Below are 27,992 nucleotides of genomic sequence, written 5' to 3' on the forward strand. Positions count from 1 at the left end.
TAAGGACTACCTAAAGTGACTATAAAATGCAAATGATTTCTTCTAGTTTTAGGAAGCTAACAAATGCCAAAATTTCCCTAGATTTCATCTCACATGTTTATAATTTCATGAGGAGCTTACTTTTGTTTTAAAGCTAAATTGGATGTGCCTTTTTTCATGTAGATAAATATGCTTTCAAAGCACGCTTGAGTGGATATGTATTGAAACTGCCCCACTTGGAACACCAAAGTTTCCTATTCCAATCAAGCAAGTGTTTTAGATCAAACATGTGATTTTTGAGGTGAGCGAGTCAACCATTGTAGGCCAGTATTGGCCTAGGCTTGTTTGTGTAGGATTCTATTTAGAGATGGGCTACCACTCACATAGAGATTTGAAACCATTCTATAGTGTCTACCCATGAACGAAGAAATACTCTATCGAAGAAGAACATAAGGTCTTTGTGAAGAGTATTGTGCACATTGTTGGTGATTTTTGTTATGGCAATGTGGCAAGGCTTATCCATAACAATAGAAATAGAAGCCAAATGTTTGCTTTGTATATGCCCCTAAGCTACCACCTTAATCTATCTCTATGAAGAATGTGGACATTGTAGAATATGGACACTATGCATAGATGTGTTGAAACCATAGATGATGTATGTGCAGAAGAGGAGCCGTTTGTAGATTATGAGTTTGATTAAAGACATTGTACTTCTTTATGCATTCATTATTAAGTTAAATCATTACTTTCTTACAAATTAATTAAGAATAAAATAAATTCAAAAAATAAATTTTATAGATATTAAAATGATAATATGCATGAAAGTAATTGTATTGATAAAAAAGCCAAATTAATAATTAAATATTTAAATAGTAAAATGATAATATGTACCAAAGTCATAAACTAATATCAAGAATCAATAAGTGATTAAAGCAATACTATTTATATAAAGAAGATAATAAAATTTTAGAAATAAATTGATAAATAAATATTTCAAAAAGAATGAGGCTTGTATTAGGCATGAAAATGAGAGGTGGCTTACTTTTCTTTAGCAAAAGATCACATTCTTTGGAGTTCCTTTCCCTGGCACAATGTTTAATAACACTCTTTCCATTTTATTTGATGGAACTTTCGTAGAGGAAAGACGTATGTAATTTTCCCCTTGACACCTTTAACCACTTTTAGAGCAGTTTGGTCCACCAGACAATTTTCTCATTGCTATGCTACCACCATATGTATGTTCATCTTACCCTGTTCAACTCGTTTCTTTTTTCAATTTATATTTATATTGGTGGGCATGGTGAAATTTTTTATATATGAAGCATGTGAAGACTTTCCATTACCTTTGTTACAAGGCATATCTATGAAATCATCTTGTATAGTATATCGATCTTTGGATTATCATTAAATACATCATGATTTTTTAATCCATTATCTTCATCATGTGTCTCTCATCTCTAACTTCCCCTAGGCACTACTAGGGGATTCATTTATAATTCTACACCAACCACATGAATGCAAGAAAATGCAATTTCTTAAATGGTATTGTAATAATGAAATCTTGAGTTGTTTTTACTTTTGAATTTAATTACTAAATCTATCCTATGTTGAATTGAAGTTGGATTCATTCTATCTCATGCCCATCAAGATAGTACACTTCTCTAAAAACTTTGTAAATTGAACCCTAGAAAACCTCATTTTTTGTACCAAATAACGAAACCTTTTAACCCTTGCCTTTTACAAGGCCTAAATTGATTTCCCAATAAGTTAAAAGAATTATAGGATTAAAGCAAGGAGTTGTGTAGCATTCATCTTGTTGCTTACGCAATAGGATGGTACCTCGCCAACTTGTTGCTTGAGTATTAGGTTGGGGTACAACACAACTAGAGAATTTTATTGATTTGAGGGAAAAATTGTATTGCACCTAGCTTGTCATGCCATAGTTGGATCTAGGTTGTGTCAGTATGCAACTAGTTGCTTAAGTTACACCTTGGAGTGCAACACAATTTCTTGCTTAAAATTAACAAAATTTCTAGCTTTTACCAGAGGTTGTATTGCACTCAAGAAATAGGTTTGTGGTTTGTGGAAAAGCCAACCTGTTGCTCATGTAATATGTTGGGTGCTCAAATCCTATAACTTTTTACATTGTGACATGCAATTTAGGGTTTTCTAAAACATGTCACAAGAATTGATTTTTTAAATCAATTTTGTACCACAAACTTGGCTTTCTAAGGTTTGGGGTTTAGGGTCTGGCATCCGTACGGGCTCTATCCACATCACTATGTCTAATCACTCAACTTGACCTCTGTGTGACTTCTTTATGCCACCCAATTAATCTAGGCATTTAAGCCCTGCTTTGAATGCTTCTCGACTAAAAGCAACCACTATGTCTCCTCAGAGAGTTGTGACTCTATTTATTTGGGTCTCTCCATGCCCCTATATTTAGCATAAATGCCATGAAGAATCTTTACTACTAATCATCCAATCTCCTCAACCATGGTGGTTTTTGAAACAATCACTACTCCATGCGATTTACGCTCCTAGTTTGGTGATAAAAAAATAGGCATATTTCCTAAGGATGCTTGATTCAAATGGGCCTGATCCTTGCACATCCTTCCCAAGCTACTAAATAAGCAATCCTCATTTCAGCCATTGCCAAGACCTTAATGATTGAGCTTGGTCCTACCCCACACGTTACTCCAACCTTTGCATATGTGAAAATTTGAGCTCCATGGATCTTTGGTATTGTTGCAAATGAGTTTGAAGTCTGAGCTTTTATCTCCCTTCACAAATTATGAGTCCTCTTGTTTCCACTAACCTATCGCCAGCAACCTTTCTCCATAGAGGTTCTTGTTGAAGAAGCCAATCATGTATCACTAGCATTAAACACTGTCATAGCATATTGAAAACATAATAATATATCCCACTAGCTCTAATACCCAACCTTGAATACAAATCATCCAATGCAGAAGTTAGATTACCTAGATAGCACACAACTTACCTCACCTCACATGTGTGCATATAAATAGATAAAGACACTTCATATCTGGAAAGAATTTTTTCAAAAGACTATATCCAAAAACCTCATGCATAAAGCACAACCCTTCCACAATAGTGTATCACTACTTGTTGCAAGGTACAGTGAAGTATGGCACCACTACAGGCACCTGCTACACCCACTACTTTAGATTCCTTCCTAATGTTGCATAACTTTTCATAAACTTCATTAGCTGCTCAAGGATGAGCTCTTGCAAAATAAGCTCCATGTCTATGCACCCATAGTTGCTCTCCTACTGGCTATAGTATGTTACACTGTGGTGCACTAGAATACTAAAGAACTACTGGCTAAATAAACTAAACTAGTTGGAGACATCCAATGGCCTCCTCTTATAGGAATGAATTTCTGGCTGACTAGCTTATAGGATAGCAAAAAAGAATGAGGCGAATCAGCCCGAAACTTGCCAACTTAACCCTGGGTGACCCATAAGGCTACTTTAAAATAAACCCAAAAGGAATGCTCTGCTACTGCCCATGTGGTAGCTTGCTTGCTGCCCACATGGTAGCCTCTCTCCATCCCTCCCTCCCCCAAGTATGACTCACCTTGTTCTCTAATGGGGGCTCATAGTTGTGGAGTAGACCTCTACAATTCCAATACGTTGTTTGAATGAGCCATCATTGTGGGCTAATAACCACTTTGTTGAAGAGATGCCCCATCAACTCCCATGTAGAAACTCTTTGAAACAAGCGGCGTCATCAAGTCCAAAATTCCCACACCTCTTTTACTCCAAGCACTTATTTTACCTCCAAGTTCACAAACAATTGAAACCAAACTAGAACATTGGTACAATCACAACACCACACACGGTGGCACTCCCAATCGAGGTTGCTAACATGCCAAATTCTTCAAGATGCCAAGGCGGCACCATGTCTATCCAGCCTAAGAAGCTTGGGATATATCAAATTCTACAAGGTGCCAAGCATCATGGGTCTGTTTTGACCTTTCTCCAACCATCAGAGCAATCATCAGTGCATTGAAGTTGCATGGGACCTTTCTTATGAACAGCATGGCTAGCTAATTGTTTATCAACCTTTTGGCCAATCGCTTCAAGTTAATCTTTTAGAATCTTCACCTTCACTAGATGGTCATTAATAGACTCTTCGTGACTCAATGTTAGTGTGAATAACTAAGCCTAGCGTGTTACTATTTGCATTGGATTCTTAGTCTCATATAGACCTTTAAGCATCTTCTAGGCCTCACAAGAAATTTGTACCAATTGAATGTGCAGAAGCATTGAATAGTCCTGATGATCATTGGTAGCATCTCAACATCCTTGAAGACAACCTTTAACTTGTACTAGGTCTCTAGCATTCACGATTGTGCACGATGCATAGTAATTGAACCTAGTACTGGATCTCAACACCATCAGCAATCTCTCATAAGGATAACACCACTATGTGACATAAGATAGTCACTCCCATCTAGCATTCCATTCTCACAAAAAATAGGGTTAGGCATATAAGATGTTGTGGATACATGTATAGGTTGGCCATAGATTCGATCAACCGATGTCTTTTGCACTCACTGTAAACCTTCACTTGACCACAAGCACACCTCATTGAATTGGGGTCTCTCTCCTCTCTTAAGCAATGTGTGTGGACTAATCCTATTCCCTTGTGGATGTCCCCACAGTTCTCTTTTACCAATGTAAAGCAAAAGTTCAAAAAAATAAAAAATATATTTGTGTGTGTATAAATACATTTTTATATATGTATGTGTGTGTGTGTACATATACACATGCACACACACACACACACACACACACACACACACACACACATACATATATAAAAATGTATGTACACACACACAAATATATTTTTTATTTTTTTGAACTTTTGCTTTACATTGGTAAAAGAGAACTGTGGAGACATCCACAAGGGAATAGGATTAGTCCAAGAACTAGGAATGCATGCATTAACTTGGAAGAGTGTAGAAAGGAGTGCATGCATTGACTTGGTTAAAGTGTTGGTGTTTGTTTAATTGTTGTGTAGGACTTGGAAGAGTGCAAAAAGGCTCAAGTGCCAAAAAGAAAGTTCCACAAGGCAAAAAGCACCAAAAGTTCCTATAAAAAGGTGCCTATTAATGAGGGCCCCATGGGATTCTAAAAAGGCCATTAAAGCTACCCTAAAGTGGGAAAAATTAGGAAAGCTAAGCTTCTTGTAAAAAGTAGCTTTAGAAAGGTCTAGCTTTTTGCTAGGTCAAGTCTATAAAAGAAGAGCCTCACAATTCCAAGATTCATTAAAGAGTTGTACTCAACTTCATGTTCTTCTCAGAGCTAGTTTTACAAAATTATTTTCGATTGTAATAAAGACCTTCCGAGGGGGGCATCCCTTCTTTCTAGCCCCGAGTACAATATATTGTCTCTTTCCCCCCTTCTCTCAACTCTCTTTCATTGTTACAAATCTATTCTACTGTCCTTGCTCAATTCCTATATGGTTGTATGGCTTATTCCATCACCATAACCCCAAACCCTTTGCATGTGTGAGCTGTTAGAGAGATATAATTTGCTACGAATTCTATTCGAGCCATCAAGGAGGCAACCTGTTTGCTGCAATTATGATTTCTAGCCCTCCAAAGTGCCCTAGGACTGTTGTTGTGAATTGTTACAGGAGGAGGAATCCTTGCTGTGGTTTACCCAATAGCCCTCTAGAAGTTGTAATTTTATTACTGATAGACAAATGCACTTTTATGGTTGAGTACCTAGGGCATACTGTGAGTAGACATGGCATTCGGGTGGATCCCGCAAAGGTGAAATGCATTAAAGATTGGCCACAACCACAAAACCCCACCCAATTGAGATGATTTTTAGGCCTTGCTTCCTTCTACAAATGCTTTATTCACAAATTTGCCAAGAGGACAACTTCTCTTAGTGACCTCTTGAAGAAAGATGCTTTTATGTAGTCGACAAAAGGACAACGTAGTTTCAAAGACCTAAAATTTACTCACTCATTCACCTATCTTGGTATATCTTGATTTTTCATGCCCTTTCATTGTGGAGGCAAATACCAATGGCAAAGGATTGAGGGTCGTTCTGAGAAAGGAACACGGGGTAATAGCTTGGAAAGCAGGAAGGTTGATGCCAAGGAATTCAATTACCATGTTTATGATCAAGAGATGTTCACTATCTGGCATGCTTTCAAGAAATGGCACCACTATTTGTACAAGAGCAAAATTAAGGTGAAAACAAATCATAGGACACTTAGATTCTTCCTCACTCAACCAAATTTGTCATATAAGCAAAAGAGGTGGTTGGCTATAGTTTAATCCTATGATTTTGATATTTACAAAAAGGGAAAGGAAAATGTGGATGCAAATGCCTTGTCCAAGATGCGAGCTTGCAATTTGTCTGCTATTTCTACCATATATCAAGAGTAGATTCAGGGCATTTAAGAAGAATTCTAAGGCAGCTTCCATATTTTTAGATTTGCAGAAACCTTCTAGCCAAGGTCACCTACAATTCAAATTACATAATGGACTGTTGTGATACAAGGACATGATTTATTTAGTGCTACACTCACAATATAGAGAGTTGGTTTCGCAAGAAATGCAATCCTCTTCCATGGCTAGACATGCGGTTGTCACCAAGACATATGAGAGAATCAAATAGAGCTTTATCTTAGAAGGCATGTGGCGAGATGTGGCTGAATGCTTGTCTTGCCGACAGAATCAAGTGGACAACACAAGTTTAGAGGGCAAATGGATTTACAAAGCAATGGATTTCATTACAGGATTGCCTTCTACTGATCTGGGGATGGGACATCTATGTTGTGGTGGATAGAATGACAAAATAGGCCCTCTTCATACCCATGAAGAACCATTATTTAGTATCACAGGTCGCTAGGCAAAGAGCAGATGCCGAGTTTGGTGAGGAAGTTTGCAAGCCATATACTTAAAGGCCAAGCTGGTCGCAAGCATGTCTTTAAGCATCATGGCTCAAGAAATTATCAATGACAAAGATGCAAGATTTATGGGTCACTTTTGGCATGAGTTATTCACAACAATGGGTAATTTGCTCACACCTAGCATTGCATACCATCCTAAGACTATTGGACAGTTAGAAAGGGTGAACAAATGGGTGGAGGAACACTCGAGGCACTTTTGTCATGATTCTCAAGAGTCTTGGGATAGATGGTTGGCACTTGCTGAATTTTACTACAAGTATGGATGCAAGGTTGGAATGCCCTCTTCAATTACAAATGTGGCTGTGAAAAAATAGCAAGAACGAAATGATTTGGAAAGGATTGATGCACTTCTACAATTGGCAAAAAGAAATATGCAAGATGCCCAAGGCAAGCAAAAGAATATGCAAATGAACATAGGAGATATCTATCTTTCAAAGAGGGGGATTATATGTGCACATGCGTCTCCATAAGAACCGTCATGCCTCGCTAAAAGGAAATACCAATATAAAGCTTGCTCATAGGTATTACAATCCTTATAAGATCATCAACAACAAAGTTGGAGAGGTAGCGTATCAATTGAAGCTACCCAGTATCTCCAAGAACCATGATGTTTTCCATGTTTCCTTTCTGAAACCACATGTGGGACAGCATGTGCATGTCCTACCTGAGTTGCCACCTATGCATGAGGAGGGTCATATCCTCTATGTTCCCGAGCTATTGTGGGTTTTAGAGATTGAGTACTCCGCAACAGGGTATACATTGAGTACCTCATAAGATGGAAAGGGCTTGCAGAGGGTGAACAGTAATGGCGGCCAAAAAGTATTGTCCCTATTTTTAACTAGGTTGATCAACATCACTTGGATGTTCCAGCACCCTTGCGTAGCAACCAATACACGTAATTTTGAGGACAAAATTCTATGGGAACGGATGGATGTAATGAAGGGGGGAAAAGGGCTATTTTAATGGCCCTTTATTATTATTTGTACCTTATGTGTATCTTATTAAATGTAACTTATTGTGTATATCTTATGCCTTACTATTTGTACCTTATAGGATGTACCTTATAGTGTGTATCTCATACAATGTAACTTATTGTGTGTATCTTATGTCTTATTATTTGTATCTTATAGTGTGTCTCTCATTATTTGTACCTTATAGTATGTATCTTATAGTGTGTTTCAGGTGGGAAATGTGGAGGGACTATGTAAGTCCCCATCCACCACTCAATGTGTACTTTTGATGTGACATGTCTCCTCCTCCCTCCTTGCAGCCTACTTTCTCCCCCCCCAAATCTCTCTCTCTCACTCTTCCTCTCCTCAATCCCCCTTTCTCCAATCTGTCCCCTAACCCTTTTCTAAAGTTTTGTGCATTAACAATATAAATGATACATCTCTTGATGGAGCCAGATGTAATTCAAGAATTCCTATGGAGACAAGGAAGGTGTATTCTAATCCATTAGTTGAAGCTTATGTGTTCAAACTTATGCCCTCCGACATCTAAGCTTTGGTCTGCAAGAATATGCCTTGTTTCTCATGGTTTCTTGGCTCCTAAATAGATTGACTGGGATCTAGAAAAGCTCTCTTAAAAAATCTAGCAAAAAGAAAGAAAAAATCTAGAATTGTGATGGACCAAGAAGACATGTCAATGATGGTATAAATAGGCTTGCACCACCTAAGATGTGAGACAGGGAAGAAATGCATGGTACATAGCCACGAAGTTTGGAAGACGCAACCATTTGTCTTAATGGAGGGCCCTGCATACTATGATGCTCGGGGCAAGGTTGGAGAGACTATGAACGATCCACAAATGTGCTCTCCAGGAATGTTGTTTAGGAAGAACAAGCACAGCAATCAGCAGATCTTTCATTACAGAAGTCCTTTAGTGCCTGTAAGAACTGAACCACAAGAAAAAGAGTAGTAAAGAAACAAGTAGAGGATAGATGTCAACAGCCTTCAGCTTCATTTCCCTTCAGCTCGCTTGCATTCATTGTGATATGCACATCCTCCTCTCAATGTAGGAGGTTATCATGTAAGTCAGAGTCCCATCTTACTCTATAATCCTAATTTTGATGGATTTCTAAATTCTGTTGTGCTAACTTGGTGTGCAGATTCTTTTGTGGATTCTGAATTTTAATCCAGAAAAAGAATATTACGCAACAAACTTTTGGCACCGTGTATCACTATGAATTTTCTGACAGCGGCAGCAACAGAACCTTGCCCCACATACACTGCAAGTGTAATGCGCAAAATATCCACAAACCGTGCAAAAATGGCGTCGCGCAGATGAGCTTGGGGCGCCAACAGCAGCTTTCAGATATGTGGGTACATGAGCTGGCAATGCTTCCAATTTTGCCTGCAAGACGAACAATCAGAGATTTTTGTTTTGATGAAAACTCGTCTGATAACATTTTGGATCTAACAGGTCACAATGGTGAAGGAAAACAAACATGAGAGCTTATCTTGAATGAAAATGAATTTAAACCTCTTGAAGCAGGTCAAGAAAACTCCTTGTCTTTCTGGCACTCTCAAGTTTCTCCAACGCCCTAGCCTGTCTTGTCTTCCTCTTGGCTCCTTTTGGATGCTTCCTCTGAGTGAACACAAATCCCTCTAACCGAACAGTTATCAGTCCTTACAGTCAAAACCATGAGATGGTAAAAAAGATGATCAAAACTGTCTATACATGGATGAAATCCAACAGGCTGTGTGAGCAACAAAGCTGTAATAGCAGCATGCCCTTCATGAAAATGTTTCAAGGTTGATAGCATTTTCTTTTAGATACTCTTAGATAATACTTTTACAAATAGTGGACATGCATGCAGAGACTTGCAAAGATACAAACATGAAGTTTGACGTTCAGAGTGTGGACCCCATGCTATAGTAGCTGTCCAACATTAGCTTCAGGTCAGGACAAAAAGACATCATGCACACAATCGTGTAACTCGTGTTGACTTAACCTACCAACAACGAAACTTCCAGTCAGTTTGAGGGCAAACTCACACATGATGAAAGCTAATCTAGAAGCACAGCCAAGCGCTCCCCATAACCTGGTGTTAAAACACACACCTTTATTATTAGCATGCTCACTGAGTTGAACACACGGAAAAGTGCTGGTTGGCCAAATGCAGCAGAGATGATAAAGAAATTAGCACCAGCTGCAACTTAAATGAAGATCCCAAGAGAGAGATGTATCAGCAGCCTAAATGAAGATCCCAAGAGAAAGATGTATCAGCAGCCTAAATTTTTCCTGAATCTAAAAGTAATTCCAAAACTGTTGCATGTACATCTAATTATGTACCTTGGTCTTCATCATCAAAGGATGCTTCCTCATCATCATCAGCATCAACGACCTCAACACCTATATTATCAGTCTCTAAAGCATCGAGCCGGGCAACAGCTGCCTGCAGTAACAATTTCAACAATCACCATTTCTAGTTTTATACTCCAGCAATTATGTGCATGCTTGTATTTCCGACTTCCTATGCTCAAACAGAAAACTTCATGTTTTGTAATTCCCTCATGTCAAACGAAACCATTCACCTAATCCAGCAAAGTAGCCCTCCATGCAGATCTTGAATAAGGTCGGACCTATCCAGTGCTCAGTCAGTATCGGGAGGAAAATTCCAAACATAACTAGTCCTTGTCATTGGCAGTCAAAAAACAGAGGGCAATTCCAACAACTGGAGGATGTGTGTTCAAAACCGTTCAGTTTTATAATTCTGGTATGATCACCCACAAACTTGCTAACAGGATACAACAATAATCAAGACACAATGGGAACTCCACATCATATGACACATCATCAAATCACATAGAAATACACCAAGATATGAAAACAAATAACTTTTAACAGCTCTAAACTGTCCATTTCAGCTTTAAAAAACACACAAAATCAATAGAAAACTGAAATGTAAATTGATGAGGATGTTTGCAATGTGCATAATGCCATAGTGGTGCAGATGCCAGAATACAATAGATCAGAGAGCATATAAATCACAAAAGAAAGCTTTCTGAAGCACTAATCTGGGTAAGGAGCAGCTGCAATCACCACACCCTCCTCACAGATGCGCAATCAACACCCCAAATCCGCCAGCCTCTACCAGTGCCTATCAGTACACAGCAACCATGTGGACTTGCACAGCCTAATTCAGGCCCTCAGCATGCAATCGCATCCTACAGTAGCCAAGTAGCCACTGACAGACGATCCTGCAGCAATGTTCACACCTCAACCTCCTACTGGACAGCCACAGCAACAATTGTGCAGCTGTTGCATCCCTTCTCAGGCTTTGTCTGGCCATGACCAGGGTCACAGCAGATTTACTTGCAATTGATTGTTAAAACCAACAGCTTCAGGCTCTTGTACCTGCATCTGCGAATTTTCGCAGGTTCACTCTTTTTCCTAACAACCACCACTTCAACCCTAGTCCCTGTCATTCCCAGACAGTTTATATAGTCCCCCCCCCTTGCAGGTTCAATATCCCTATGGAGTTTTCTCCATAAATTACTGCAAACAGTTCTCTACATCATGCTGCATAAATCGCAATGAAATCAACCTCATAACACTTCAGCAATCTGCAGAAATACATCGCACTACCTGAAGACATTTGACTGCATACCTTGCACCAACTCCACTGCATTGGGGGCTGCTCTGATACCAACTTTTGCATCCCCTCTACGATCTAACCCTAAACACAAATGCAACCACAATCAGCAAAACACAATAGAAATCAGCAGGTGACTGACCTCCCAGCCACTCCCAAGTATTGGGCTAGAGATCAGAATCGCACAAGCCCTATGCCCATAGCTTTGGCGTCCCATACCGCCAGAGCCTGTTCCCAAGGAAACATCGGTACAGCATCTTGTGACACCAGACAATCCAGTGGTGTGTGCACATTGAATGCCACAGGCATCCCACTCTGTGGAAAGCGCCACAAAATGTAGCCTACTGGCCCTTTGCTAGTGTTCAAGTTCTCTAGTCCCATGTCAGCCTGCTTCCCTTAATCCTAGGACCTCTAACCCTGCTGGAGTAGCCCACTAATCCGAGGATTAGCATCTAGATACATAACAGTTGGCCTAGTCTATGGTTGGCTGACACACTGGTTGGCCCAGTTTGCAGGGGTCTGCCAAGTTTGAGGGCTGTATGCCCTATAAATAGGCCCCATGAGGGGACAGTTAGTCATTGCAGGACACCACACTATTGGCTGCATTTCAGCAGAGGCCAGGGATCAGTTAGTGTTAGAGTAGACATTCAGCAGATCCAGAGCAAACCTAGGTGCACACCAACATCTGTTAGAATTTAGGACATCTCATGAGTGAGGGCTTCTATGTGGGCATGTGGAAAGAAGTACTATTTTCTCTGTATTTGCAACCTGTATCAGGCTGTATTTAAGGTGTGTACCCAGGGCTTGGGGCCAGCTAACCAGCCACCAAGTTGACCTAACCCTGATTGGGCCGATCAGCTGACCAAAGGGGGTCAGCCGACCCGATCTACATCGTGCCTAATGACCTGCTTGGCTTGGGTCAACCGACCTGAACTCGATCGGTTGACTGTCCCTGGGTCGGCCACATGGGTTGGCTGCATGGCAACCTGGCCTTTCCTCCAATTGGAGGCGTTCCATTCCACACACACACACACACACACACAAGTTGTGCACAGTTTTCCATGCTGTAACAAGAGCTTCTTGCCTCAGATCTCTCTCTCTCTCTCTCTCTCTCTCTCTCTCGTGTTTTATGCATTTGGATGCGCAATGTTTGACACGGTATCAGAGCAGACATGTTTTTCGAGCAAGGACCTAGAGAAGAGACTGTTGCAGGTGTCCAGATCAAGGTATTTTGCTGCTGTTCGAAGTGAGTTTGGAGCAAGCATCAGATTGGGTCTGTGTGCTGCTGTTTGGAGGTCAAAGAGGGACTGTTGGAGCGTGTTGCAAAGAGTGGTGGTCAGATCACGGGGGTTTTGGCTCATAACCAGCCCACCCTTATTGCAGTGCGCATTGATGAACATGTGTCTTGAACAAGATCATGCAAAGATCCAACAAAGTTGGCTGTTGGAAGAGGTTGACTGCTCGGGACCGCGGGAGCTGTAGGAGGATCAAGGAAGCTCTGGGCTGAAGGCGTGCCTGAGAGAGGCTGAAGTAAGGCATGGACAGCAAGAGGAAAGTCTTTCCTCCTTTCCTTGCCGCCTCCTCTTCTTTCCTTGACAAAGTTGGCTGTTGGAAGAGGTTGACTGCTCGGGACCGCGGGAGCTGTAGGAGGTATCAAGGAAGCTCTGGGCTGAAGATGTGCCTGAGAGAGGCTGAAGTAAGGTATGGACAGTAAGAGGAAAGTCTTTCCTCCTTTCCTTGCTGCCTCCTTTTCTTTTCTGGCCTCCTCTTTCTTCCCCAATTCTCTGCCTCCTCTTTCTTCCCCACCCACCCTCCCTTTCAGTGGGGCTGATCATCTGACTTTCCAAATCAGTCTGTGAGTGCTTGGAGTGGGACCATGGGACCCCGTGCGTGAACAAGGAGGACAAAATCAACAGAGCCAACTACTCTCATTGGAAGCTGAACACGAAAGTCTGCTTTATCCACAAGGGTCTCTGGGAGATCCTTCAAGGGTACATGTGGAAGAGCGGAAGCCCGAATGTCCGAAGAACTCAATTTGCTGGGATGCTGACCGTGAGGAAAGCTTTCCTTGAGAAACTATAAGATTGGGAGGACCATGACTCCAAGGCACACTCAGCAATACGGACAATAATGAAGAAGGTATCCCAACAGTACAAACCCTAGCTAATCCTCCGAAGTGTGGTCTAAGTTAGAGGATCTCTATGCCTAGGATTCCTCTATGCGGGCTGTCACTTTGCAAGGTCAGCTCTACAGTCTTGATTTCCTACAGAGAAACTATTCTTAATGAAGGCCAAGGTCTCATCCCTGACCAGCTTCAGGCGTTGGGTGCTTCCCTCTCCTCTCTTCAGTTGGCTGCCCTTATCCTCATAGAGTATGATGTGGTTTCTCGAGCTTTGCGGTGCCAGGGCACTACATCTCAGTTGGATTTGAGGACCTCTACTCCCTTCTCTTGAGGAGGAATCTGTTCTCCTATCTCAAGGTAAGATGCCCGCCACTCCGGGTGGTGTTGAAGCGCTTTTGACAGTGCATAAGAAAGGACGGAGCTGGTGCTATGCTTGTGGGAAGAGAGTTCACGTGGCCAAAGATTGCCAGTCGAAGGACAAGGGCAAATCAAAAGGCCATGACGAGACTGGTGACAAGTCTAATGATCCTAGGCAGCCTAGCTCAGGATACTCAAATTGTTCCTGCTTTCTAGCACTGAGGAATGGACCCCCCCATGTGCCACAGCCAGAGAGGGCTTGTGGGACAGAGAGCAGGCTGATTGCATCTCCTATAAGTGGAATCTGGCAAGCAAAGGCTCAGGCGACAAAGTATTAACTAGATGTGTTCACAAGTTCATTGCTTTATATGTAGCAGAGACTATGGACATTCTATGTTCCAAGTTCATTGTTGAGGGTCCCTGTGCATGATGTGTTTACCAGAGGATCTTGGGAGTGATGTGTTATACAGCTTAGCATTTTCACTTGGAATTCCATGCACGCTGGTATGGGAAATCACAACTCTACAGATTTCTTGCTGTTCAAGGTGGCATTATGTTTCGAGGATCCGGGCTCTCTCTGAGGTGAATCAAGTATTCGCGGTGCTAGTGTTCCATGGTTGCATCATCACCAGCTTTCTTCTTTGGACTTTGTGCTCACTATGACCTACAGAGATGGTAATATAGCACATCTAATGAGTGAGGGCTTCTATGTGGAAAGAGGTACTATTTTCTCTATATTTGGGGCCTGTTTCAGGCTATTTATGGGGCTCTTTACCCAGGGCTTGGGGCCAGCTAACCTGGTCACTAACTTGACCTAGCCTTGGTCAGGCCAATCGACTGACCAAGAACGGGTCAGTTGACCTGACCTGGGTCAATTGACTGTCCCTGGGTCAGCCACATGGCAGCCCATAGGTCAGCTACTTGGCAGCCTATTTATAGGGCCTTTCCTCCCAAGTGGAGGCGTTCCATTCCACACACACACACACACACACACATACACACATAGTTTGTGCACAGTTTTCCATGCAGATCTGGAGTCTCTCTCTCTCTCTCTCTCTCTCTCTCTCTCTCGCTGTCCTGTGTTTCATGCGTAGGAGAGCATAAGGAGCTGCAGTGGAAGTGTCTGTCAACAAAGAACAACAGAGCAGATCTTGCAATCTTGAGCAGCTACTGAAGGCCATCACAGAGGCGCATGGCTAAGAGAAGGAGTTTCCTGCAGAGGGTGCAGCAAAACAGAGCCTTGTTTTGGTACCTTGCCTCAGCAATTGTTTCTAGAAGTGTTGGTACGTATGTTAACAAGATTTCGTTCTTGAGATTCATCTATAAATATTTCTGTTGCTACACATCTGAGTACTCTTTCAGACCTGATACCTCTTACAGGTTTGCCACTACTAACCTAGGGGAATAAGATAGTTCTTTATCCACAAGCTACATAGACACACATTTGCCCTCTTACATTTAAGTAAAGCACATGTATTTGAGTTGTGTTCCCCATTAGTATCTTGTGATCTTGAGGTGAATCTTCCACTACGGAGTAGTGTTGTCCTTAAGCAAGCAGCCTACCTCTACCTTTTAGACATGGTATCAGAGCCGACGGTTATCATCCAAGGATAGCCTTGCTCCTGAGTTGAAGCCTAGGAGATAAAAGACCAGGAACCTTCTTCAAACTGAAGGGTGGAATCCTTGAAGAGGAAGAAGCTCTCACATTTGGGGGTGCAGCTTACAGACAGTGCAAAATAGGTCTGCAAACTTGAGGTCATCTACACCGAGCCATGGATTCAACTTGCTCATTCCGAACTTTGGAGAGTCTAGGAAGTTGGACGGAACGAACCGTCCAATCTGGAAAGTGAAGGTTCATAGCCATCTTATGGCCAAGGAGACCTGGGAGACGGCGGAAGGCATGGGCGAGATGACAGAAGGCACGGAGCCAAAAATTGTTGCAGCCTCAAGGAACATCATAGTTCCGATAGACCTAGATAAAGTGAAAGAGTGAAACTTGAGAAATGCAGTCGCTTTTTCCATGATGAAGCTTCATCTTGGCCCTAAAACTCAGCTTATGCTGCTAGGCTTTGTTCTTTTGTTGGTGGCTATGTCACGCCATGATGCTTCATCTCCCACCACCAGCTTCCAGCAACACCAAGGATTATGTTGCTCCAAGCAGCAACGTTCACCAACCTCAGCAACAACAATGATTATGCTGGAACTCCTACCTTCCATAACCCAGTCCACGCTTCGTAACTCATCTTTGTTTTGAACACCAAATTACCCCTTTGTACTTCAGCTTCATTCTCAAGACTGAGCTATGTAGGATCCCGTAGGATAGAATAGATGCATCTTGTAAGAGGTATGAGAGCACAATGAAATCTCTATATTGATTGTGAGAGAGAAGACTCTCTTTTATAGAAAGGGGGAGAAGGTAATACCTTCCCTACATAGTGGCAATCAGCCCCTACATCAATGGGAATCAATCCCTACATTAGTGGGATTGCCTTTGTCTTACATCATCACTTAGGTCACACACTAGACACATCATAGCACTTGATGTGCCTTTACAACACACACAAACATACATGTGACTCCCCTAGATGCACACATGCACCATAGAGCAAGCCCTTGATCATACTTACCCCAACAAACCCCCCTCAAGGGATTGCCTCTTGCAGTGTCAAGGATTCATCTAGTCTCATAGTGTCTCATGCCATCTCATGGTGGTCAAGGATTAATCTATGGCTAGGATCTCATGCTAGCAAGGGTTCCCAAGGCTGTGAGGTTTACAGAAATGGGATAGTCAAAACACATATCACATGGTCTACATCATATGGTGACCAGAGGTGATTTACATATTCTTTTTGGAGTACTACTCCAGGCAGAGAACCTCAAAATTTGACCAAGTGATGATAAATAAAAAGACAAAGTGCCTAAAAAGCATAGTCTTCATCATGTGGAGACTCATCAAATGAAAGTAGATTGGCAGTTTCTGACTTTGTAGTTTCTTCCTTTTTGGCTTTACAATACTTTTCATGGTGATTGTTTTTGCCACAATGTTTGCATGGATTGATCTTGAAGCAATCTTTTGAGAGGTGATTAGTCTTCCCACAATGTTTGCAAAGGTGAAAACTTGCCCCTTTGAATTTTTATGGCATAGGCTGTGTCATTGCCTCTCCGGAGTTCCATGTGCCTTTCTTCTTCTTGAAGAGCAGTAATAAGACCTTCAAGAGTAGGATTAGGAAGATTTTTCAGAGTGGTAACAACATGATCATAATCTTCAGGCATACTTTTGAGCAATACTGCCATTGCATCATTTGTAGTGATTGGAGAGTTGATAGAAGCAAGTTGAGTCATGAGACTCCGCATATAATTGACATGGGCAGCCAAAGGAGTGCCACTAGCCATTCTTCAATTCAAAGAAAGCAATCTTAAGTGACAATTTTAAGATGTGAGAGCTAGCACCAAAAATAATGTCAAGCTTCTGCCAAGCTTCCGAAGGAGACTCTAAATCAGAAATGTGATGAATATAGTCATCTCCTAAGCCAAGAGCAATGATGCCATAGGCTTTCTCTTCTCTAGCAGGATCTCTTGCCGGATGTGTCGGAGCTGAGGATTCTCCAGCATTAGAGGTTGTTGAAGAAGTAGTTGAAGCAGGTTTAACAAGCCCCTAGAGGTTTTCCCTCATCAATGCAAACTTAATCTTCATCTGCCATGTGTGAAAGCCTTTACCATTAAACTTTTCTATATTCAAGATGGTAGCCATGAGAGGGTCTAAACCAAAATGGGCAGTGTCTACTCTCTTACAAGGCTAGAAAGAGTTGAAGAGCTTCAAAATACAAGCATTTAGAATAGCAAAGGCTTGTAACCAAATTCCATACTACAAAACATAATGGAAATGATGCTTTCACTTGCATGCTTCATAGAGGTGGCTAAATGAAAGCATTCCAAGCAAATCCAGGTGTAGCAACTTAAAGCAAAGCTGTAGCCATAGTTGTACTGAAGCTATTCAACACTTTAAAACATCAGAAATGCTAAAGTAGCATCTAATGTAGCATCAAACTCACAACATTGTCAAAACTGTCCAAAACAGAGACCAGAACTTGGAGGGTGCAATTCTCACAGCTCATAGCTCTATTCAAGGGGATTTTTATGCAGGAAGAAGGGCCTTATACCAGAGAAGGGTTACCAGCAAGGAGAGGCGAAATGCCGCGTCACGTCGCCATAGCCAGCAGCTTGACAGTCGACTGGTTTTTTTGCTGTTTCTCCCTCCCTGGTTGACCATTTCCCTTCAAATTTGGACAGGAGCTAGCTCATACTGTTGTGCAAGCTTGGCTCAGAGGAATTTTGGAATGGCTACTCCAGCAAGTCGCATTGCAAGAAAAGGCATCAAGGAGTGTGAGTGTTGGCATTTCACATACAGTCAAAATTTCACCAAAAGCTTGCAGCTGGAAGTTCGCCCATACAAGAGGAGTTTGCAGCTCAGAGGGTTTGGGCAATGGTCGTTTGTAGGCAGAGAACAGAGCTCTCAAAGATTTTGGGAAGAAGGAGGAAAATGGAGAAGATGAAGAAACTTGTAGTTTATGCTAGAGATAGCATCTAATGCTAGGGATAGCATCTAATGCTAGGCTAGGCTAGATCTAGAACCTAAAGCTCTGATACCATTTGTAGGATCCCGTAGGATAGAATAGATGCATCTTGCAAGAGGTGTGAGAGCACAATGAAATCTGTATATTGATTGTGAGAGAGAAGACTCTCTTTTATAGAAAGGGGGAGAAGGTACATAAGTGGGGATCAATCCCTACATCAGTGGGATTGCCTTTGTCTTATATCATCACTTAGGTCACACACTAGACACATCATAGCACTTGATGTGCCTTTACAACACACACAAACACACATGTGACTCCCCTAGATGCACACATGCACCATAGAGCAAGCCCTTGATCATACTTACCCCAACAAGCTACGAATGACCACTTGCCTCTTTGTTGTCCTCACATAAGGGCTCACATGTGAGGCGTTGATTTCCAGCACCCCCTCTCAATGACTCAATGTGGGCCTACACCCAATGATTGCATGAGATTCTCCATCTATTATCTAGAGCCTTGGGGCAAAAATATTGGTAGCATTTTCCTTCATCGCATAGTAGATAGATCTATGGCTCCTTCATGAAGTGGTAATGTATCTCAACGTATTTTGTCTTAATGTGGAGCACAAGGTTCTTCGCAATTGATAGATCTATGGCTCCGTCATGAAGTAGTAATGAAGCTCAACATATTTTGTCTTAATGTGGAGCACAAGGTTCTTCGCAATTGATATGCACGTCTGATTGTTGCAACATATCTCCACACTTCATCACTTTGGATTACATGCACATCTTCCACAATCCAACCGAGCCATAATGACTTACTTGATGCCATGCATGCTGATTGATACTTTGCTTTGTCAAAGATAGCCCCACATTGGGTTCCTTCTTGATGAGCCATGATATGGCCCCTAGAATGAAGAGATATCGAAAAAGGATCCTCGTGTGACCACGTCTCTAGCTTAGTTTGGATCACAATACCCATGGTTCCACTTTGGTAGGTGATTCCATATTGGGTGGTATTTTTCAAATACCAAAATACACAAAGGCAAGCCTTCCAGTGTGTCTTCTTCAAAGCAAATTGACTCCTTGATGCGCCCAACAGGGATGTATGGCAGTCCATGTTGGGAGCCATACTTATTGGATACAAAGTGGGCCCATATGGAGCGGCTACAAGTTCTCATGTTATCACAGATGATTCGCGGTAAGCCATTAGTTCCTCACCAGATCATTCATGTTGAGTTTGAGTCATCCCCATTACAGCTAGATGCTGCATTTCAAGTCATCGTGTATTTGTACCGAGTTAGGGAGTATGGGGATTATATCTCTGGGCGTAGCAGGCTACCATGGCTAGCAATGCCCTCTTCTATGGCACTTTCAGTAGGAGGAAACAAGAGATGCTGATATACACGTATAGAGTGATGGTTTGAGCGATTGGGGCTCCACATGGATAGACTCCCTTCCTTCCAGTACAGCATAGACGCTTTGTTTTCTCCCCTCCTATCACACGAGGTCAACCAAGTTATCCGTGAGGATCTCTTACAGCTACACACATTCCAGACCTAGTTGAAACCAAGCGAACTCCCAGTGAAGCTTAGCTTCTACAGAGATCCCTACTTACATATCACAAAGGAGGGTTTCATTGATCCCAAGGATACACACAGATATCTACTTACCCCCTCACTGAGGATCTCTATTGGATAGGTGCGGGTCTCTTCACACAGACTTCGTATCAAGAGCGGCAGAGCAGAGCGCCTATCTAGGGAGAGGTGCATATGCACATTGTGTGACATGCAAGAGGTTGAGACAAAGGAGCACTTCATCTTCAAGTGTCTTACTACCTCTTCAAAGATAGCTATGGGATTTTGGCCCGATTCCTCTCCTAAGAGACCAACCAATGTCCCTCTGTGTCTGCATCACTGTCTCAAGCTCGTCAATGTAGAGGCCAAACAAGGTAGGCGATAATAATAGACACCCTTGTTTGACCCAAATAGTGCTCATGATCTCGTCTGTCTACCCAGTTCTTGTCCGGACTCTGCCTGAAACTCTCTCATAAAGTGCCATGACAACCCAAATAATCTCCTGGTCATAGCCCAAATCCTGTAGGTGCAGCGGGCGCTCGAAACCGTGTCAAATGCATTGCGGAAATCCATAAAGCAACATTAAACCCTCTACTTCCATGCCCTCGCCTCCTCGATGATACACTTGAGCGTGAGAATGTGACCCATGATCACGCTACGCAAGATTACAGATCCAGGATACCCATGCTACACAAGAGCATCAGAATTGAAAGGTCAAGGGACCGCATTGCCCAAGCAACTAAGGAGAACCATGGCCGTGCCCTGCAAGAGGCCAAGGAAGAGCGAGACCAGGCAATCTACAGAACAAGAGAACAAGAACGGGAGGCTCGGGAAGCAAAGAAATGGGATGAAACACTGCTCCTATCTCTGATCAAATCATGGTAAGTCACTGGAATGGCTGCATGAGTCCACCTCACCCATACTCCATGCCCATCTCTCCCGCACACTTCAGCATTGATTTGTCGCTCTTCTCAGCTTTGCTTGATTTATCCAGAAGAGCTATCCGTATCATCACTGGCTTCCTTTACACGTCGCTCTTCGTCTACTATTGTAGATAGCATATCATCAAATTTTGCCTATGCCTGCATAATCCAGCAACGTGGCTTTTGCACCGTGCTCACATTCTATTACTTAGCATTAACGCACGGACGTTCTTGTAATGCAGAAGCTCCTGCCAACTCTTAGGTTAGTGAAAGCGCTCGAAGTACTTCTGCAAGGGACACACCTGGGAACGATTGTTAACATCAGCAAGAGCAGCTCCCATCTTGGTAGCGACCTTGCGCGTACGAATTGAAGCGCGTCGAGGAGTGAACGCATCATCGTCCATGGCTATAGCAGCTCACATTAGCAAATCCTTGACGCGTTGAATTCAAGTTTCTCTTTTCTTTGGAAAGCCAAAAAAAAATTTAGCCCCCCAACTCCGAAGGCCATAAATGGCCATTTTTAATTTTTTTTAATCACGATTTTTCTTGCTATTTTATTTTCAGGGCCTCTCTCTCGTCTCCCTCATCCCTTTCAATTCACCATCTCTACCCTCTTTCGCTATTTGGATCTCCGGCAGGCCTTATGAATGATTTATTATCATTCACCTTGTTTGGCCTGCCACAGGTGAAGGTGAAGGCGAAGTCGATTCAAAAGAGAAAATGGCCATTTTTTATTCTTTTCAAATCATGGTGTTTTTCTCCTCCACATTTTCAGGCCTCTCTCTCTCTCTCTCTCTCTCTCTCTCTCTCTCTCATCCCTTTCAATTTATCATCTCCGCCCTCTTTCGCTATTTGGATCTCCAGCAGGTCTTATGAATGATTTATTAGCCCTGGCTCTCCTAGAGACAGTACTTTAGGATTGAGTTGAGTGGGAGTTTTGTGATTATTTTTAGTTTTTTAGGAATTTCTAAAATTCTTAAACTCTACTTTTAGATGGCTCTTGGCTTTTCAACTTTTAGCTTGTATGTGGTTGTTGGCTTTTTAGCTTTTAGCTTGTGTGTGCTTTTTACCCCTCTCCAACATGGCTATAAATCATTTCAGGGGCTCCACTCTCCCTCCATGCTTGAACGATTGCCTTGGCTTCCTCTAGCCACAAGTCTTCGAGTCACTTCAAGCTTTCCAATCACTCATCCAAGTCTTGTGTGTTCATTTGTGAGCAAGGTGCTAAAGTCGATTCGCCTGTTAACTGCTGAAGTTGTTGCTTGAAAAAAAAAATGCTATCCAGAAAGCCGTTTGCCAGAAAAGCAGATTCGCTTGTTTAAAAAAATCAATTTTCCTGTTGAAAGGGCTTTATGCCAACCAAATGGAATTTATGCATGTCTGATGGGCTTTATGCCTACCGGTGAAGAGATTGTTATCCACTGGATCTGTTTATAAAAATAAAGCAAAAAAACCCCCCCAAAAAGTTGACTTCAAAACTTTGCAAGTATCATTCGTAAAACCTTCAAAGAAAAATAATGTCGATTTACCTTTCAGTTTTAAATTATAGTTTAAAAAAAAATAAAGGTAGTGGCTTTGCAGTCAATGTGAGAGCATGCAAATAAATATAAAACCTTGGCAAAGCCTAATGGATCTTGCGAGTCCTCAAAGCATTTCTTTTTTTGTATTTCTTACTAAACAATCAACAGTGTCTAAAGACCCGTAAAACCCACAAGTTGGAGCCAAGTGCTTGCATGCATACATGCACCCTTATTATCATTCACCTGTTTTGGTATTTTTGGAGTGTGTTACATGTGGATTTTTTTGATTGGGGGATGACTGGCTTTGCAATGCGACCTTATTGTTAGGCACTTATCCCTTGGTTTAGATTTTTCACCGGAGAGAACTAAATTTCGTTCGATTTCAATGAACCTGATCTTTTGCCATGCTTTCGAGGGTGCTGTGAGGAAGACTGTGCATGGGCTCTTTCCTTATAAGAGAACGTTGTGTCCAACGTTTTGCACGGTGATCAAGTGCTTCGTATTGTGCTGTTCTTATTTCGAGTATGGCTAAGTGTCAATTCAGTGGGGAAGATAGTCCTGAGTGTCATGCTTACACTGATTCCATGGAAAGAGGACACAATTCGCCACATTCCATGGACACTGATACTTTTCACAGAGGTTGAGTTTCATCTCCTCTCCTTTGATTTCGTTTCGATTCCTTTTTTTCACTTCCATTTTCTGACGAACCAGTTTCTAGTGTGCTCTTTCTCCAAAAATGGTCAAACATGCTTCTGGTAAAGCGATCACCGAAACGAACGATGATGCGATGTCTTTTGTGAATGGTGTCTTTGTTTACTTAGACCCTGTAGCGTTGTGTAGTTGAAACTATCGAAAGTTGAACTTTTCAACCTTCATGCATGTGTAGAAGCAACACCACGAGCACGATCTATGCCTTCATTGGAGCATAAAAACAAATATAAAGTTGCTCCTTCAATGCTTAGTTCGCATCTCCTCATGTCTTCTGGCGCAAGACCTCCGAAACAGTCACAACTACTGAAAGACTTCCCTAATCAACAAGGAGGCAAAACATTCGTTGCATAAGGCATTCCATGCAATAGTTTGTGAGGCCTTTGCTTAAGGTAGCATCCAACGATTCACCTTGCTAATTTGGATGTTGTTTTCCATGATCAACGATTCAATTTTCTGTTTTCCATGCAACTTTCCTTGCCTATAGCTTGATCCACCATTAGGTGACATCTCTTAGGCCGCGTTGAGAATGACATCGCATAAGAATGAGCATCGTTTCCTCGTTTCCTCCATCTGGATGTTAGCTCTACTCTTATGAATGTGCCTCATCTTCATCATTCTGCTCGATATTACTAATAATCGCCCTAGAGGCTCTACCGTTGAATTGTTGCATGACATATATTTTGTGTCCATTGCTATTCGACCGTCATTTGTCTGTCTTCTTAGTCCGAATGAACCTTGACGCCACTGAAAAAGTTTTCAATTTCAGAAAGCTTTTCTATATTATTGTAAGGTTCACTAGTAAACTGGGAGAAAGCGCAACCAAAAATGAGGATGGACAAGTTTCTTTTGATCAACCGACTGAACCATAGTAGACATTTGAATGTTTCTGCCGCTATAAAACTTTTGACTGTGCAAAGAAGTTGTGATTTGTAGGCAGTGAATTTTGTGGCTTTTAGTTGGTGTGGATTTCGTTTCTGGAGTGGCTGAAACTAGATGACGGACATATTTCTTTTGATTGGCTGACTGAACTGTAGCAGACATTTGAATGTTTTCCTTGCAAATTGTGCAAATATTTTGAAATTTGTAGCAATTCATTTCATTTCTGGAGTCACTAAAACTAGATGTCTTCATGCGTTTCAATTTACTTGAAGGCGTTTTTTCAATTCACAAGCGTTTTTTCAATTTGTGAATTCATGTTGTATTACTTTCCATAGTGTGCGTGTGTCTTTGAACTAAAAGAGACCATTAGCAACAGCAATACAGTGCAATTGAAATAATTGCTCATTAAAATGAATCAAGCTCCCAATGAAGATATGTGAATCTGCGTATTTCAATTAATATATTTGTTTAATTCAAATACTGCATCAACTATTGTAGCATGCAAAGCCTCTTCCCTCAAAAAACAGACATGCAATGACTTCGAAGAACCGTGGGATAGAAATGAGGCCATTTTGAGCAAGGGACAAGACATACCAATAGAGCACAAAGCTTTAGTGACTACACATGGGAAATTCATAGGTGGTGTGAATGCTTTGCCCTTGCTTTGCATCAACCAAATCACAAATGCTATCATGCATAGGTTCGGCTTCGAAGGCAAGGTCCTCATGAAGTATGGCACCTTCAAAACAAAGAATGCCAAATATGAGACACGCCTATGTGCTGATTTCACTGATCGGCACAATTGTGAAACTATCACCTTGATAGTGCCTCACTCTCTCGTTCAGCAGTACAAAGATGTGCTTGTGCCTGATTCTTTCTACAGAATCGAACGTACTATTCCAAGCAAGAAACGTTTTGGTGAGGAGGGTAGTGCGTACTTCTCTTTGTACGCTGATGCAACCACTCTCATGGTGAAAGGAGAGGAGTTTGCCACTTCATCAATGAGACAACAATAGCTGAGTTCATGCCCCTTGCATCTTGGACTTTACAGATGAAAGAAGGCACAATTTTGATCGTGATAGGCAGGACGAGTGTCATGTTGATAAAGGTGGATGGTGAGGGAGCTCTAGTTGACCAAGTAATTGTGGCAAACGGCCCACTTGATCAAGATCATGCAGATGTAAGTTGTTTGGATTAGAATTGAAGTGATTGTACAAGTGCACTATTCAACTTTCTAACATTTTCTCTATTCTTCTAGCTCGCATTCGTTGTTGCGGAGTGGAAGATCATCTTGACGTGCCTAATCCAAGAGTATAATGAAATTAGGATTGTCATGTACACTCTCAAGAATGTCTCCTACATGAGACCAAAAAACACCTTGGGCTTCTTTGACTTTATTATTCTCACAAAAATTCCTGATGGCCACGGAGGAGCTCCAACAAGTTTTTATGGAACAAGTGCGGCTACGGCCAAAGAGTAAGTTCGCATTGTATTCTCCTCTTTCATTTTCGTTAACGAAGCACTAACAACATCATTTTGTGTCTAGCAGGTGTCTGGCGTCCTGCAGTTTACAAATCTCAACGTACAACTTGTGGATTTCCAATGCGGCACTTGTGGTGGTACTCGTGTCAATTGTGACCCAACACACCCATCTGCTACACTTACACCTCAATTCAATTCATTTCAAAGGTCCCTGTGCTGAAAGGCTGCATCTATGTTTGCAATGGCACTGATGTGACAGTGACAGTTCAAGGAGTGTAGGTGGACACTTTGCTCGGGACTTTGGGCAACTTTCTTAGACTTGTACGACTGAGAGTTGTTCTAAGCATATGCTCCGTGCTCTTAGGCATTAGGCCCAGTGAGAGTTTCATAGTCAACAGTTCTGGGCACTTGATGGCATTCGAGCTGAATGCCTAAAGGCTAAGAATTGTAACTATTTCATCTTTGCTGCAATAAATCTTGCTTTTCCACGTTCACAACAATGCAATTGAGTTGTTTGACTGCTGTTTCTGACGTAGCAACTAGTTTAAATAGCCACACTATGGCCGAGCGAAGTGAACTGGAGGATTTTGACATGGAAAAGCACACAATCTTCAACCAAACACATCAGTGTAACTTAGACCTCATGCTATGTATGCTTGACTTCTTTCCAACGCACGCATACAAAAAGTTGTTGCAAGTGCTTTGCAATTCTATTTTTTCCACTATGCCTTATTCTCATTTGCCTTGGAAGGAGATGCTCGTAAAATCAAAAGAGATGTATCCAAACAATTCAACACTTGAGAATGTTGTCCACATTCTTAAAAATGTTACAAACTCATGTGCAATCATTCATGATTGCTCATTTGTGCAATTGTAGCCTTACAAAGTTCCTTCAAGGTCTTTGCCGCCGAGATGCACTAGGTACATGCGTTGCTTTGTGCCTACACCATGAATCATCGAAAGTAAACACATTGCTTATAGACGAGCTAGCCACCCACACTGAGATATCACCACTTCATAAGTGCAAGCGTAAACATCCTTATGTGCACTGGGGCACGGACCATGAGAAGGCTTTGTTGTCTTTGGTACAAACAATGCCCTATGCAACTACCAAAGATGTTGCTATGAAGTACATGGCTACCTTTCCTGGAGTTGCACACTCCTTTCAAGCTATCATAACAAAAATATACAAAATGAGAAAGGCTTTTTCTCTTTCTGTTCAGTCACTTGTGCCCAATACAAATGCCATTGCATTGCCAGATGCTTCGTAAGGAATTCCTGCAAAATCAGCAATGGCACAAAGGAGCACATTGCATGCTAGCCTGTAACAGTGAACAAGTTCTTAAAGAGCATACAAGACACGCCTTCATTCTCTTGTATTTGCTATGGGGTTTTGGAGTTCAAGGCAAAAATGTGTCTCACAATAGCCACGCAACAAATACATTCATGTTTGAGCATGGGATTCTCCCAGAGAGCGACATGCCATGCACTCTTCTGTGCAAATTGTGCGATCAACAAGTACGTAAAAGCAAAGTGCCCAAATATGCCTCTAGAAACATGCCATTGTCCACACACCAAAAGTACACAAGCATGGTCAACACTTTAGAAGCACACTTGATTGCAATCGGAATTCGCACAAATACACAAACTGACCTACGAAGAGCAATATGGCCTCCATGATGGAATCATTAACGTCTTCGCCAACATTGACAGGGCACAAAGTGTCTTGCCATGGTCCCATGCTAACAGCTCAACAGTCATGGTTGCACTGAAGCACAATTGCTCATAGTTACATGAGCAGACTGGAAAATTCACTCGTGTAGCCACACCATTCATTAGCTCACAAGAAAGGATACAAAGCTTGAGTGGAATGAAGAATGAACTGAAGCATTCCAGGCTTGAAAAAGATGCCCAAAAAAGCACGCATCCTTAGGAAGCTAGACTACAATTTGATCATTCATATGCATGTGGATTGCATTAGAGATGGTGATTTGTTCCATTTCAGATCAACCAGATGAGAACATGGATTTTTCCACCTAGTATGCAAGCTAAACGTTGTCAACGTTGGACATGAACTATTCAGAATCCAAAAGGAAATCCTAAACATGTACACTAAAAAAAAAATTGACTCTTTTTTGGGTAACCCATTTGTCTTCTATATAAACCAGTAGGTATTTCTCTATTTTTTAGACTCTTTTTCGGGAAACCCATTTGTATTCTATATAGACCACCAGTAGGTATTTGTCTAACTAATTAATACATAATCATGAAGCCATAATCCATTACATGGATGCTACTACTACAGG

General features: G+C 41.7%; 1 protein-coding gene across 1 annotated transcript; it reads right to left on the reverse strand.

Annotated features, from left to right (window-relative positions):
• Positions 1–8,815: 8,815 nt before the first annotated feature.
• Positions 8,816–21,573, reverse strand: SEF (HIT-type Zinc finger family protein). Its single transcript, XM_087377393.1, has 4 exons — positions 21,397–21,573; positions 10,237–10,339; positions 9,424–9,548; positions 8,816–9,294 (listed from the first exon to the last, which is right to left on the reverse strand). The coding sequence occupies exons 1-4, from the start codon at positions 21,496–21,498 to the stop codon at positions 9,091–9,093; spliced, it is 534 nt and encodes a 177-aa protein (XP_087233519.1). The 5' UTR covers positions 21,499–21,573; the 3' UTR covers positions 8,816–9,090.
• Positions 21,574–27,992: the final 6,419 nt, after the last annotated feature.

This window comes from Dipteris shenzhenensis, chromosome 7, assembly GCF_047967505.1.
Source record: "Dipteris shenzhenensis isolate YYH24624 ecotype China chromosome 7, Dip_SZ_1.0, whole genome shotgun sequence".
Lineage (NCBI taxonomy): Eukaryota > Viridiplantae > Streptophyta > Polypodiopsida > Gleicheniales > Dipteridaceae > Dipteris > Dipteris shenzhenensis.